Here is a 17,049-nt window from a genome sequence, read left to right as displayed (position 1 = left end):
AGGTCTTAGGGAAGGAGTAGAGATATAGACTAATGGCATAGAACACCTATTCAATGAAATAATGACAGAAAATGTACCTAATCTTGGAAATGAGATGGACATTCAGGTACAGGACACATTTATAATTTCACATAGACATGACAAGAAAATAAACTCTCTGTGACACATTATAATTAAAGTGACAAAAATACAAAACAAGGAAAAAAAATTAAAATCTGTAGAAGAGAAGCACCAAGTCCTAGTAATGGTAAACCTGTGATTGTTAATTCAGATTTTCAACTTCATTGGATTTGGAGATGCTGAGGAAATAGCTAGAATTTAGACACTGCTGGATGTGTCTATGTGGGTGTTTCCAGAGACAGCTGGCATTTAGGACGCTGAGGGGGCTGGGGACCCAGATGAAACAAAAAGTGGAAGAAGGAAGAAGCCACAGCAGAAGCTTCATTTTTCTTGAGTGTGTCTATCTGTTGCTGCTACTGTTGCCCATGGAAATCACACTAGCTTCTTCAGTCTTCCAACATGAACTCTCACCAGAGATCCTCCAGGGAGTTTCCAAGTCTTCAGTGTTGAACTGGGGATGTATCATTATCACTCTTGTTCTGAGGTTTCCAGCTTCTTGCACTGAATATGTACTGGTTCCTCTGCCTTGTTACCATTCAGACAGCCATTGTGGGACCATCTGATTGTGTAAGCCAATCTAATAAATTCCCCATTATGATTATATGTATATACATATCCCATTGGTTCTATTCCTCTATATAATCGTGACTAACATAAAACCCACTAGAAAAAATACCAGATTTCTCAGCAGAAACTCTAAAGGCCAGGTTATGTATTTTTAGCATTGAAAAAACAAAAGTTGCTAATGTAGATTACTATATCCAGCAGAGCTACCCTTCAGAATTGATGAAAAAGATTAAAGACTTTCCAAGATAAACAAAAGCTAAAGGAATCCATGACCCCTAAGCCAGCATTGTGTAAGATACTTAAAGGAATTCTACATATAGTAGAGGAGGATAAACAGAACCAAGAACTCAGAAAATAACAAAACTCATTCGTAGAGTAGAAAAGCTAATAAAAAAATAGGAATGAATTAAATGTTAGAAAAACAACTAAATGACAGGAATTAGCGCATATCTTTCTATAATAACCACAAATTTAAATGGTCTTAATTCTTCAGTTAAAAGGCTGGTGGGTGGATTAAATAAAACAAGACCTAACTATATGCTGTCTGCAAAAAACACTCCTCACCAGCAAAGATATACACAGACTGAAAATGAAAGAATGGAAAATGACATTTCATGCAAATGAAATCAGAAAGCCAGCAGGTGTGGCTGAATTGATATATGAAAAAGCAGATGTCAATACGAAACTAGTTAAAAGAGATAAAGGTCATTACGTATTGGTAACAGAAACAATCTACCCAGAAGATATAATGATTGTAAATTTATTTTCACCAAATATCAATGCACCCAATTTCAAAAAACAAACACTGTTCAACATAAAGAGACAGTCAGGCCCTGATAAAATAATGGGAGACTACAATAACCCACTGACACTGTTAGATCACCCAGACAAAAATCAGTAAAGAAACATCAGAGTTAAACTACACTATAGATCAAATGGGCTTAATGGATATCTACAAAATATTTCATCCAACAAGAGTATGATATACATTCTTCCAGTGGCTCATGGAATTTTCTCTAAAATAGATCATATTTTAGGCCTGAAAGCAAGTCTTAACAAATAGAAAAAGTATTCAAAGACTTTCTTGTACCTTCCAGATCACAATGGAATGAAATCAGAAATTGAGAGAAAAACTTCCCAAACACACAGAGATTAAACATTACACATTTTTAAAAAATTCATTAGATATTGATGGACATTTATTTATATGTGGTGCTAAGAATCGAACCCTGTGCCTCACACATGCTAGGCAAGCACTTTACCACTGAGCCACAGAGCCCCTGACCAATAGACATTTGAATGATCAGTGGGCCACTGACAAAATCTCTGGGGAAATTAAAAACTTCTTAGAATTAAATGAAAATTGAAGCACAACAAACCAGAAACTATGGGATATAACAAAGACAACTCTAAAATGGAAGTTTATAGCTATGAGTGCCTACAGAAAAAAATTATCAGAGATCACAAATAAATTACTTGATGCAATCACAGGTCTTAGAAAAACAAGGATAAATCAAGCCTCAAACCAGGAGAAAGAAACAAACAATAAAGATTAGAGCTGAAATTAATGAAATAGAGACTAAAAGAATAATACAAAGAATCAATGAAACAGAGTTCTTTGGAAAGATAAAAATATCAATAAACTCTTAACCAAACTAATCAAAATAAAAAGAAGACCCAAATCAATTGAATTAGAGATGAAAAAGGGCTATTACAACAGATACATCTGAAATTTAGAAGATTATTAGGAGTTATTTTTAAAACTTATATTCTAACAAATTGAAAAATTTAGAAGAAATGGATAAATTTCTAATAAATATAATTATTGAAATTGCACCAAGAGGATTAAATGATTTATAGACCAAAATAAACAGTGAGATTTAAGCAGCATTATACCCATTTATATGATGTATCAAAGTTCATAAATGCATTCTACTATCATATATAATTAATTAGAACAAATAAAAGTAAACTGGCAAACCTAAAAAACGGTCTCCCTTTATCAGACTTTTAAAAAAACTAATGTGAAAGTTGTTGAGAGCCACAGCCAAAGGGGCCCCAGCAAACTTCCAGCTGCCAGCAAACTTCCAGCTGCCGGCTGATGATTGGCTCACAGTGGCCCCAGCAACATCTAGCTGATTGGCTCCTCTGCGGTGATGTTCATTGGGCTGTTTCCCTGCCCTTCAGACTGCCAGCTGATGATTGGCTCACAGCGGCCCCAGCAACATCTAGCTGATTGGCTCCTCCACGGAGCTGCTCATTGGGTGACTTCTTTGGCTCTGCCCACGCAACCCAGCCAATTGGCCTCAAGAGCAGGAGGATTGTGGGAGGTTGGGAGGCTGGTGTGGGGGTGAGAGGCTTGTGGAAGCCGGTGGTGGCAGTTGGGCTCTGAGGGTTTTTCCCTGAGGAGCTGTTTTGTTTGGCGTTTGTAGTTCTAAAAATAAAGTTAGTTTCTTTTGACAAGTGGCTACTGAATTGTGCCACTTGTCAAAAAACGGTCTCCCTTTATCAGACTTTTAAAAAAACTAATGTGAAAGTTATTCAAACTATTCCATAAAATAGAAAGGGAAGGAATGCTTTCAAACTCATTCTGTGAAACAAGTCTAATACTACTACCCAAACTAGATAAGGACATAAAAAGAAAAAGAAAACTAAATACCAATAACCCTGATGAACATAGGTGTAAAAATCCTCATTGAAATATTTTTAAACTGAATTCAACAACACATTAAAAAGATCACACTTAATGATCAGGTTGGTTTCTTCATTCCAGGAATGCAAGGATGGTTCAATATATCCATATCAATAAAATTAATGAGAAATAGATCAAGGATAAATCACATGATCATCCCTACAGATACAAAAGAAGTCTGCATCTTCAAAATTCAATATCCCTTCATGATAAAGCCTTCAAAGAAACTAGATGTAAAAGGATCTTATCTCAACATAATGAAGGATATCAATATAAAACTGAACGAAGAAAAGCTGAAATCATTTCCTCTATATACAGGAACAAAACAAGGATGTCTACTCTCACCTTGCCTATTAAAAATGGTACTAGAAATTTTTGTTAGCACAATTAGGCAAGAGAAGGAAATATAAAGGACACAAATAGGAACAGAGGAACTTGAATCATCCTACTTACAGGTGATATAATTCTGTACCTAGAAAATTCTGTGCCAAGGCCAATGTCTCAGCTTGGCACCAGAATCACGAGCCACCACACACCTTCGTAGGTTCAAACAGCAATTCTTTATTCCAGCTCTCACACTGCCTCCACACAGGTCCAGGGACAATCCCGTTCTGCCGTCTCCCACACAATTCACCTACTCCACGAGGCTATCTCCAAATCCCATTTTAATCTCACGAGAACTCAATGGGAACAAGCAGCAGGAACACCCTAATCCCAGCAATAATCTTCAATCTCTAACTTCCCTAAAACCCATTATCTTAAACTAGCAACGCCTTAAACTCAAAGAGCCAGTTACTTCCTCAAAACTGATCAGCTCTAAACCCGGATCCGCCTTGGTCCTTGAGCAAGGTCACCTTATTAAAGCATGCATGCAATGTCCCATCCAATGTCCTCTAAGCAGCATGGGGTACGCTTGGCAAGAAAATTTCGATGCGTCATTCCTACTTGGTAATGGCCCTCAGCAATTCTGAAGACTCCACAAGAATATTTTTAGATCTGAGAAATGTATTTAGCAAAGTAGCATGATACAAAATCAGCAAACAAAAATCAATGTAATGAATCCACTGAAAAAGAAATTAGGAAATACTCCATTCACCATAGCTAAAACAACAACAAAACCAACCAACCAAACAAACAAAAAACTAAGAATAAACCTAACCACGGGAGTCAAATAAGTCTATAATAAAAATTAAATTATAGGGCTGGGGTTGTGGCTCAGTGGTAGAGCACTTGTCTAGCATGTGTAAGGCACTGGGTTTGATTCTCAGCACAGCATATAAATAAATAAGTCCATTAATAACTAAAAATGTTAAATAACACTGAAAAAATAAATTGAATTAAGCAACTTAGTAAGATCCTCTTTCTCTCTCTCTCTCTCTCTCTCTCTCTCTCTCTCTCTCTCATTATATATATATAATGGGCTGGGGATGTGTCTCAGTGTTTACATGCCTCTGGGTTCAATCCCTTGTACCAAAAAACATTAAAGTAAACACACTAAGATGGAAATATCTCTCATGTTCATGGATTAGTAGAATTAATATTGTTAAAACAGCCTAAAGCTGAAAATGATCTACAGATTTAATGTAATCTCCATCAATATACTGATGCCATTCTTCAGAGTTCTAGAAAAATAAATTTTTAAATTGGTATGAAAGCAAAAAAGATCCTGAATAGCCAAAACAATCTTAAGCAATAAGAGCAAAGCTGAAGGCATCCCAATGCTTGATTTCAAAATGTACTACAGAGCCTTGGTAACAAGAAACAGCATGGTAGTGGCATAAAAATGGAATAGAAAATATAATAGAGAAATAAACGCACATAACTATGGCCATTTGACAAAGGAGCTGAAAATATTCATGGGTAAACATGCACTTTAAGAAATGATGCTGGGAAAACTGAACCCCTCTCATAGAAGACAGAAACTAGATCCCTCTCACTCTACAAAAAATCAATTCAAACTGGACCATACACCTAAGTAGAACTGAAATTTTGAAACTTCTGGAAGAAAACATAAAGGAAACACTTCAAGGTATAGGAAGAGGCAAGGGTTTCTGAATAGGACTTCTGTAGCTTAGGAAATAATAAAGAATAGACAAATGGGCTTGCATTCAGTTAAAATCTTCTGCATAGCAAAGGAAACCATTAACACAGTGAAGAGACAACCTACAGAATGGGAAGGAATCTTGGCCAGTTACTCTTCTGAGTGAGAATTAATATCCAGAATATATAGCAAATTGGAAAAAAACTCCACCAAATCCCAAAGAACCCAATCAATAAAAAGGCAAATGAACTGAAAAGACACTTCTCAAAGAAGTAAAAATAGCCAATAATTATATGAAAAAATGTTCAACATCTTTAGCCATTAGAAAAAAAGCAAATCAAATCTATATTGAGATTCCATCTCACTCCAGTCAGGATGGCAATCATCAAGAATACAAATAGCAGACCAAAAAAAAAAAAAGAATATAAATAGCAATAAATTTCGACAAGGATGAGGCAGAGCAGGAAGGGGTGGGGGAAAAGATACCCTTATCCACTATTGGTGGGAATGTAAATTAGTACAGCTATTATGCAAACCCATATGGAGTTTCCTCACAAAACTAAAACCTGAACTATCTCAGAGTCTAGCTAAACAACTCCTCTGTATATTTCCATGGGAATTAAAGCTAGCATACTATAGAATTCCCTGCATACCCATGTTTATTGCAGCACAATTCACAATAGCCAAGGTGGTGTTTGTCAATAATGAATACATAAACAAAATGTGCTATATGTATACACTGGAGTTTGATTCAGCCATAAAGGAGAACAAAATCATGTCATTTCCAAAAAAAAGTAGATGGAACTGGAGATCAACACATTATGTGAATTAAGGTAGACTCAGGTATCACATGTTGTTTTTTTTTTTTTTTCACATGTAGAATATAGAAAAGAAAAAGATAATGTGAAAATGAAAGGGAGACTATTAGAGAAGAAGAAGGATAAGAGAGGATAACTGGGGTGGAAATAATCCAAATATGTTATAAGCATGTACAAATATACCACTATATAATTCATTATTCTGTATAATTAATATGTGCTACCAATTTAAAAAGAAGCCCAGGATAGAATAGTGATTACTGGAGCCGAGGAAGAATGTGGGAACAGAGACGGGGAGAAGATGATCATTGGTTATAAGGGTACAGGAGAATAAGAAGAATAACTTATGATGTTTAATAGCACTCTACAGTAACTATTGTTGAAAACAATTAATTGAACATTTCAAAATTGCTTATAGAGAGGATTCTGAATGTTCCCTGCACAAAAAAATTGATATGCATCTGAAGGGATAGATGTGCCAAATATCCTGAGTTAATCTGATCATTGCAAATTGTATACACATATAGAAATGTCATAGCTAACCCCATAATGTATAATTTCTATGGGTCAAAAAAATGTACTTTAAAAAGAAATTAGAGACTTAAAAATATAATAATAAAAATGAAGAACTTAACAGATGGGCTTCATACTGAAGAAAAAATTAATAGATTAGAATAAAGAGCAGAAAGAAACAATCTGAAATGAATCACAGAGAAACAAAAATATGGGACATGCATAGGAGAGAATAAGAGGCATTAAGAGAGACAGTCTAACATATATCAAGTGTGAGTTCCAGAATGAGGGCCAACACAAAACAATGCCTGAAAAAACCCCACTGATACTTCAATTCATATTACTGAAAGAAAAGACTTCCTATTCAATAGGTCTTAAAAAGCACATATAGGATAAATCAAAACAAATCCACATCTAGACACATCATAACAAAGCTGCAAGAAAGAAAAAAAAAACTTAAATGCAGCAGGGAAAGAGATTAAATCCATCAGAGCAGCACAGACAACTGGCTTCTCAGAGGCAATATTGGAAGCCAAAAACAAATATAAAAATTTCTTCAAGAGACTATAATGAGAAATTGAAGGGAGACACAGAAGAGTTCCTATAGACCAGTATTCTATAGAGTTTTACTAGCAATGCCTTGGGAAAAAAAAGTTGACCATGCTCAAATAATTGCATGAAACATGAAGGCCTAGGAGAAGGCTATACGAATTGCTTCTTCTCCCACTGGTCAATGTAAGTATGACTTTCTGTGAAGGACATTTGGCAAATATTGCAATCATTTATTTGTTCATCTCAAAAATAGTAAGTCTTGAGTATTTTCCATGTCTTGGGCACTAATAGAATCAGGGATAAAGCATCAAAAGACAGACTGTTACAGAGCTTACCTCCTAATGGTAGAAATCCAATAAAAATAAATGAATTGTTATATAATCTGATATCAAGCAAGTCTTAGTTGTTAGGAAGTCAATTAAAACCTGAGTAAAAGGAAAAAGAAGCCATGGATGAAGTGGTGTTGTAGGTAAGTTGATGCAAAAAACCACTGCTGAGACAGAGGGCAAATGTAACTTGCCCAAGTTCACCCAGCAGGGAAGTAGCAAGAAAGGCCTTAGAATGAAAGCAGATGGAACCAGAGCCCAAGCTTCTAGCCACTATGCTATATGGACTGTAAAATAAGACTTATCTTATAAATCAAGTACACACTACAAAAAAATTATTCTGTAAGAATGCAGGAGTAAAAAGAAAGATCATGTTGATATGAAAAGAAGAAAGCTTAAATGGACACAGCAGACGAGTGATGTTGGAAATTCCTCTATCATGATGGAGATTAAACCACTCTCTGGAGAGAAATCATTCTCATTATCTAAATACCCTGGGGACAGGACTGCTTGTGCCTTTGTTTTCTGCTTTGCATTTTTCTGTTTCCAATTTTTAACAGTCTGTGAAATTTATTTAATAGCGAAACTATTACAAAGTGTTCTTGTGACTGATTTATCAGGTTCAGAAAAGATTAATTAACCAACTTTCAAATACTGATAGTGAAATATGATATACCATACGAGATAATTTTTGATAAGTTAATCCCTAATAATTCCCATAGTTCTTCAGCTTCATATGTATCAGCTTTATTATATTAATAGATTAAAAAATGTTAATTGGTAGAGAGAATGCTGATGATATGTGAAATAAATCAGAACTTACAGTATGTTTGCACATTCATGTCCTGAATGCTGAAATTTGATGTAAATGTCAAGGTTCTTATCCCTGTTTTCAACATCTTATATAGCTGAAGCAAACTGTTCTGTACCAGCTGACTTACTTGAAGTTATTAGTGAAAGCATTTTGTAATTTGAGAGTTCTTATGATTACTTATTATGACCTTTACATAACTGGTAATTACTATAATATTCTTTTGTCTCAATAGAAATAAAATGTTGTTTGCAGAACCAAACTTTCTAGATCACATGCTTTTCAAAACAGCAGGAACTTTCCAAATATTAGGAAAATATTAGCTAATTGCTAGTAACTAGCATATTCTTCAGCTTCCTGGTAGCTAGCTACATGAGGGAAAAGCTAGCTACAAGTAACCTGAGAAATAACTTTTGTATATGCCAGTCTGGTGATCCTCAATTTTATTCTTTTTCTTTCTACCATCAAATGTGGACATTCCTCTGAATCTTGAATCTAAACTGATAGAATATTAAGCACTATTACTTTCACTGTTACTACAGTGAGACCGGAAAAAAATAAAAACTGTTTTTCCATCATGAACTTTTTTTATTTCTCTTTTTAGCATCTGATGGGCAGATTTTCATTATGGTTGGCAGGGAGATTTCAAGTCACCCAGATTCTAGCTATGGGCTGTTGGGGTGGATCTGGAGTTTACTGAAAGACATACCATGGGGATCTGGAATAATCTGCAACTAGTCAGACTATTTGCAAGCCAGATTATCTGAAGAGAGTTTATAACTATTTATCAGGTTTAGAGAGGTCTCTGATCCTTGAATCCCCAAAAGAGTTAAGAACCACTCAGAGAAACTCTGTGACTTTATGAATTAGCCAGGAAGTGAAGTCTGAGCAGAGAAGTTTAAATAAATCTTTCTACCTGTGCTCACACCCCATGTGGTTTGCATAAACCTTTGTTTTAGGTGAAATAGTAAAGCAATTCAAAGTAACTTGAGTACATGAGAAGGAAACTGATCATGAGACCCATTTTATGTACTTATACAATATAGCTTCTGATTGCCTAGAGAAGTATGGCTTTTATAATGACACAAAGAGACATATTAAAGGGAAGTGGGTAGTCTGTATGTACAGGTAGTTGTATCATTTAAAATTAGCTTAAGAAAGGACCTTATATGCTTTTCAAGGTATTCTGGGAAAGCTCATGATTTGGGAGCAAGCCTTATCAACTGGAGAAGGGTTCCTTGTATGCCAACACAGATGGTGAAGAGACCAGAGGAAGGGTGCCTGACTCACTTTTTTATTCTACTCTTGTTGCGTGATAACCAGAAGGTCCTTTTAGTCAATTGTATTTATGAGTTGAAATTTTTCACCTTGAGCTCTGAAACAGTAGAAATTAAATACACCAGTGTTGTGTAGCTTGGCAGCACCATCTCCAACAGTCATCGCATGAGGACTACATCAAATGGTTCTGTGGGCAGAAAAATGACCCTGAGACCTATGTCAGAGTCCAGGCTGAGTTCTGGAGAGTGGAAGCAGCCTCTTAAGTCCACAGCACTCCAGAGACATCTGATCATGACCACTTCTTCAACTATTTTGGTTCAGGTGCTACCTGCCCCCCCCCAGACACTTTCTTCAGAAAAGCAAAATGAGGTGGGCTGGTTTTTGCAGAAAGGAGGCTTCATATTAACTGTGCAAGTGCAAACTTCAGAAATAAAAGTCTAATGAGGCAGAGCATGAGAGACACTATCTTAATTAGCTTTGTAGTTTTGCAGCCTGTTGTTTTATATAAAATGTTGGGTAATATTGAGAACAGAGAACTTACACCCAATTCTAGAAATTCTGTACTGAACGGATAATAGTCATAAAAATGTTTATTAGTAATAAAGGCTGATGGCCAAGATCAGGAAAATGAAGGTAGAAAGGCAAGCTAATACATGATAAATGATTTGGTGCATTGGACTGGACACTTTTCTCTATTCATCAGCACTCTGTTTTCTTCTAATATGGCTGAAACTGTTTGCCAAGAGGCTTAAGCTTTGGTGAGTGTTAGTGCATGTAAGTGTGCCTGTGGGCAGTTTAGGAAGACAAGGGAGTGATCTGGAAGCAAGAGGTAGTGCGGGGGAAAGGGAATCAGAAGGAAGTGTTATTTGGGGTAGCATGGCATAGCTAGAAGTGAGTGCCTGTGCAAAAGACATAAAAATCTCCCAGAAAAAAAACAATGGTCATAAAACCTTCTGAAGGAAGAAAAAATACTGATTTTCACATTAGGAGAAAGTATTTAAATCTAACTGAAAATGTATGCATCTAGACTCAAATACCTGAATTAGCTACAATTTACCAAACTTAATTAAATTTATCTTTATTGTAAACATAACAGCACATGAAATTCCTCTGCAAGGGAAAAACCCTGAATCACTATTTGGGGAATATTGCTTCCTCAAGAAAAACAAAATATGTTTTAATCTAAAAGGACAAAAGGAAACAAAGTAAGACTTGTTCTTTGCTTCATTAGGCAAAATTAGGTTTAAAGACACAGCACTATAGATTAATGAGAACTGCATTCCAAATATATTCTAATTCAAAACTCAGGGTCAACCATTACCTTTCTGTGACCCTGGTTCCCTGATGATTGCTATTATTTTTTCTTTGACATATATAAGTGACCTCATCTACTTGCACAGTAGCATAAAAAAAATTGTCCTCACCAAGGGTGGTTTGATGAGCTGGAGGGATGCTTAGGTTATAAAGAATGCGAACAGGTAGCAAATAGACACACAGATGCTTATGGGGATGCTGCCCAGGGAATCTCCATTAAGAAAGAAAGAGGCCAAGTGTTCATAAAGCATCTGTCAGCAACCAAATGGGACCAGAAGAGAGGTTAATAGGATATGAAATTCTGGCATTATCATAAGAATATAGTGTGAGAATGTATAAGACACCTTAGAAAAAACTGTAGATTTCTACTGAAAAGGGGGTGCTGTTGGGAACTGTGAATAAAATATATGCATTTTATGCATTTGATGGAATCAGAAAAATACTATGACACTAGTGTATGTCTCCCACTGGCTAGGTTCCCAAAGAAGCCACTTATGTACAATGTTCTATAGCTCAAGCTTTTGTACATCAGCCTACACTTTCCCAGTCCCAGAGATTTCTCCTATAGCATGGAGTAGTAAGTGTGTCTGGGGAAGGAAGTGACGTGAATAATGCAAAGCAAGAAGTAGTTGCAGAAGCAGAGTTGACTCAGAATGAGTCTTTTCTGGTCCAAAAAGGAACAGATGGCCTTTGAATAATATAGTCCTGGCAATTTGTAGATGGAAGATGGAAAATAGTTACTGATCATAAAAGTTTTGATTTTCTTAGGGAGCTTATCCTGAAAATATCTCTTCCTTTTTCCTTGTTCTATCAAATCCTCTAAACAGGTGCTCTTTCCCCACAAATCTTCCATTAGTTGGGTTTTAAAGACCACAATACCATCAGATAAGATACCTAAGAGAGCATTCCATGGTAGACATTTAGGTTATACTGTCCACACAGCAACCACTGATCAGGTGTGGCTACAGAATTCTGGAAAAGTAATTGGCCTGAACTGAGATGCACTGCAGCAGCACAAAACATATTGATCCAAGACTTAGAACAAAATAGAATGGAAAACATCTCAGTAACTTTCGTGTTGCTTACATGTTATAACATTTTGAATATTAGCTTAAATGCACTATTAAAGTTTACTTTTTAAGGTGTGTAGAGCTTGCCATTTGCAACTTCTACTTTATTTTAAGTTTATGTCAGTGCTTGAACATAGAGTCTTACATATGTTAGGCAGGCTCTCTATCACTGAGCTATAGCTCAGACCCCTCAAATTTCCTTTTTAAAGTGTGGCTACAAGAAAATAAAAAATTACGCATGTAGTTTGCATTTGTAACTTATCCTGTTTTCTAGTGGACAAGGTTACTCTAGAGGCAGCAAAGAACATGTCCTCCTTAGAATGAGATCAGTCACATCTTCTTGAATTCCTCCAGGACAGATACATCATGGTTTGCCTGGTTTAAATCTTTCCTGGGGCTTGGTAAGGAGTAGAGTGTAGGGTAAGTAGTCAACAAACACCAGCACTAATGGCCTAAAAATTGTGGAACATGTGTGGTGGATAATTTTGTGTCAATTGATCTGAGCTGTTGGGTGCTCAGACCTTTGGCCAAACATTATTCTGGGTGTGTCTGTGAGGGTGTTTTTTGGAGAAGAGTCACACTTTAATCAATAGATAAGGAAAGAAGATTGCTTTCCCTAATGTAGGTAGCCCTCATCCAATCAGTTGAAGACCACAATACCATCAGATAAGATACCTAAGAGAGCATTCTGGGTAAGTGGGAATTCCTTCGGCCTATTGAGATGGTTCTGATATTTTGGATTAGACTAAACTACTGATTCTTCTTGGTTCTTAAGCCTGCCAGTATTCAGCAGGAACTTATACTATCAGCTTTGCCCATTCTCCCACTTTCTGACTGCAAATCATAGGAATTCTCACCCTCCAAATGATATTAAGTTCATTTCTTACAATAAGTGTCCTTATAAACATACACACAGCCATGTGTCACAAAGACAGGGATACATGCTGAGAAATGCATCATTGGAGATCCTGTCACTGTGAGAATCTCACAGGGTATATTTACACAAACCTACATGGTCTAGGTCAGTCATTCAATGGTGCCTCTTGATGCAGTCAAGATTCATAGTAAATGTGAGATGGATAAGGCTGCAGGCAGCATATTATGGCATAATATTTTACTGTGAACTTTTTTTTATAAATAGGAGTATACTCTAAAATAATGGTAAAATTACAGTAAATATATAAACCATTAGCAAGAATTTATTATCATTATCTTGTATCATGTGCCATAGTTTTATGTGATCTATTTTACTGCGATTGGCAGTGAGATAGGTCTGTTTACACCAATACTACCATTGCACTGTGATCTTACAATGGCTACTGTGTCTCTAGGCAATAGAAATTTCCAGTTCATTATAATATTTTTTAAATATTTATTTTTAATGGATATATAATATTTGTACTTATCTATGGAGTACAGTATATATATATGTAATGATCAAGTCAGATGAATTAGTATTTCCATCATAATCTTATGGGATGAGTGTCATATACTGGTCTGTCACTAACTAAAATTTCACTATATGCCATGGTACTATAAATATCTCCTATTAGTGATTCTTTTATCTGGGAAATATGATTTATACAACATATATAAATTGATTACTTTTATAATAGAATCTTCCACAATCTCAAAATTTCAAGTTAGTGAATAAGAGTTAAATTGCCCAAAAATATTGTACAAATGATTCTAAGATGGGTTAATCTAATGATACTCTAAGTCTCAATTTGCCCATTGTAAAAATAATATCTCCCTCAAGGGGATATTGTGAGAGTTACAGAAGATGATGCCTAGGATAGTGCTTGGTACCTATCAATTTTTACTCGAAAGTCATTTTGTCTTTCATTCCTGTCTTGTTTCTCATTCAATAAGACTAATAATCAAATGGTAGATACCACTGAGAAATATTCTCATTAAATAACTCATGATGAGTTAGGTTTTGAAGCACTAAGCAAAATTCATCTTACTTGCTTATATGCCTGAGGGCACTTGAACTTTTCATTATTGGGTCAGCACACTTTCAATGACTGGAAGGCAAGGTCATACAAGCTACACAGCAACGAAACAGTGGGGTTCCATCAGGAAGGGCTGCCCCAGGGTGGTGTTTGTGTGACAGGACTCATGCATGATAAGACTAGCGGCTCCCAATTCCAAGTCTACAGGGCTCTTTGCTTAGGTTGCCAACTCTTTGCAGTCTGAAAGCTCTTAATCTGCAATGTTCTAAACAATCACTAGAGTATTTTCTCTCTTTGGCAGGAGAACTGTGACAAGGAGGACAGAGATATGCTGACATCAGAGAGAGGTAATCCATATCAGAGAGATGATAATCCATTGGCTTTGTTAGAGAACAACAATCATAATATGTCAACAATTCCCAATGATTTTATTCCAAGGAATGCAAAAGATGAAGCAGTTTAGAAAGCACATAACTTGAAACAAAAACGAAATGGTAATCTTTCCAGAACAGTTCCATTAAAGTTAAGAGTTTATAATTTCTGTACAAAAAAGGAGACCAACTGTTGAGAAGGCAAATAATTTTTTTGGTGACAATGTAAACAGTACATCATCATGAGAAATTATAGGGTTTTTTTTGTCATGGATTTTATTTATTTATTTATTTATTTTTGCATTATAATTCTTAATACACCTTATAGGTTTATTTTGCCTGGCAGTTAAGTAATTTTGGAATCAAGTTGAAGTTGGGAACCTGTATAAAAATATAATTAAAATAGTGATAACAATGAAGAGATCCTATCCCTATATGTATGACCATGCTATGGTTGAGTTATGTACAAAAGAACTTTCCAGAATTATGGTCATTTTTAGTTGATTTAAAATCAATAGACTGGACACAGTGTCACATGCCTGTAATCCCAGCAGCTCGGGAGGTTGAGGTAGGAGAATTGCAAGTTCAAGGCCAGCCTCAATAATTTAGTGAGGTTCTCAGTAATTTAGTGAGACCTTTCCTTAAAACAAAAAAATAAAAAGGACTGGGTATGTAGCTCAGTGCTAAAGAATCTCTGGCTTCAATCCCTAGTACCAAGAATAAATAAATAAATGAATAAGTAAATAAATAAAAGTCAATGAATATTAGAGCTTATTTGGATAGTCTAACTCCTCTGTCTTTGGGGATCTTAATCCAAACCAATAAAATTAAATATAGAGCTTTAGGGGCTACTATAGAAATTTTTAACATAGACTTAGTCTTAAGTAACATTAGAAAATTACTGTTAATTAAACTTGATGATTGTATAGTGGTAATCTTAGAAAAAAATTCCTACTGTTAAAAGAATATACATGTCTGGCAGTTATTGCCCCAGTCTACAAATATCCTGGAGACTCTACAAACACAAAATAGGATTTTTATTTATTTATTTATTTTTTGTACAGGACAATGTAGTATACAAACCAGATCCTTCCCTGGATGGAGCCTCCATTGACCCAGCCACAGGATGTTTGCTGCTCTCAACTCACAGCTGAGATTCTCTATGGGTACTGACAATGGCTGAAAGCACTATGTGAACCAAATTTACCCACCACCCCCAGAGTGACTGACTGGTGAAGAGATGCAAAGCCATCATGATTTCTTAAAGACAATTCTGAAAGGCCACCTCAGAGTAATGTATCTAAGTTCAACTTCTTCCTCCACCTAGTCCTTCTCTCGCTTCTTTAAGTGATGTTGCTCTCCAAAGCAGTCCCCAAACCATGTGAGCGTATCTCCATATCAGAATCTGTTTCAGTGTCTACTTCTAGAGTGGCTTAAGACAGGGTACAAAATAGTAGCAAAAGTGTTCCTCCATGGGTTGCCCCCAACAATAAAACCCTGCCCATTTTGTTGTGATCACATTCTTCCACACACACCAGCCACAATCATCACTGCCTCTTACTGCAGCAAAACCAACTGTCAAAAGTCATTCAAGTCCTCCTTAGGGACCCTGGGTACTTGTCCACATTCCTGAAGAGGCTGAATAAGATCCTCTACCGCTCTCCTCCACACAGGTAGGCCAGTGGACTGCTGTTCATGCTCATAACTACCTTTACAAGGGCTATGCAAGGCAGTAATTAAGTTCAGTGTAATATAAAAGACACAGAAGAAGGAAGGAAGGAGCTGCCTGCGTCACTGCTCCCCCACCTGCCAGCAGCGGGGCATGGGGAGAGCCACCTCCTGCTCAGGAAGGGAGAGAGAATTAAATCCAGGCTCAAGACTTCATGGGTAATATCAGGCCTGCCAAGGTGAAGCCCAGTGCTAGGAAGGGCCCCACGACCATGACCACCAAGCCGACATCCACAGACTGAGCCTCGGTAACTGTGTTCGCCAGGCGGCTGAGTGAATGCCTCCCCAAGTCCTTTCCTTTCATGCAGCAGAGCAGGGAGCAAGAACACACCAGCTGGGCAATAGAGCAAGGGGTTTTAGGGCAAGGAAACAAAAGCAAAACTGACAAATGGAATTACATCAAACTAAAAATTCCTGAACAGCAAGTGAAACAATCATTAGAATGAAGAGACAGTCTACAGAATGGGAGATAATATTTGCAAACTATACATATAAAAGGGAACTAACACATAAAATATATAAGGAACTCCCAAAACTCAACAGAAAATACAATCAATTTTATTTTTTTTAAAGATGGACAAAGTATCTTCATTTATTTTATTTATTTTTATGTGGTGCTAAGGATTGAACCCAGTACCTCACATTTGCAAGGCAAGCACTCTACTGCTGAGCTATAACCCCAGTCCCAAAACAACCAATTTTTTAAATGAGTAACTTGATTTTACTTAAAAGCTTCTTCACAGCAAAGGAAATAATCAAGAATGTGAACAGCAAGCCTATAGAATGGGAGACAATCTTTACCACCTGTTCCTCAGATAGAGCATTAATTTCCAGGAGATATATATATATATATATATATATATAAACTTTACACCAAAAAATCCAATCAATAA

General features: G+C 36.2%; 1 protein-coding gene across 1 annotated transcript in view; it reads left to right on the top strand.

Moving 5' to 3' along the window:
- LOC144364864 (membrane-associated guanylate kinase, WW and PDZ domain-containing protein 2-like) overlaps positions 1-14,405 on the top strand; it is a 396,247-nt gene extending 381,842 nt beyond the window's left edge. The window contains exon 2 of the mRNA XM_078014864.1: positions 14,359-14,405. Coding sequence (XP_077870990.1) covers positions 14,359-14,369 — 11 coding nt within the window. The 3' untranslated portion in view covers positions 14,370-14,405. The remainder of the gene's footprint in view (positions 1-14,358) is intronic.
- Positions 14,406-17,049: the final 2,644 nt, after the last annotated feature.

Source organism: Ictidomys tridecemlineatus, chromosome 1 (assembly GCF_052094955.1).
Source record: "Ictidomys tridecemlineatus isolate mIctTri1 chromosome 1, mIctTri1.hap1, whole genome shotgun sequence".
Lineage (NCBI taxonomy): Eukaryota > Metazoa > Chordata > Mammalia > Rodentia > Sciuridae > Ictidomys > Ictidomys tridecemlineatus.
This window is presented reverse-complemented; position numbering and strand designations above follow the sequence as displayed.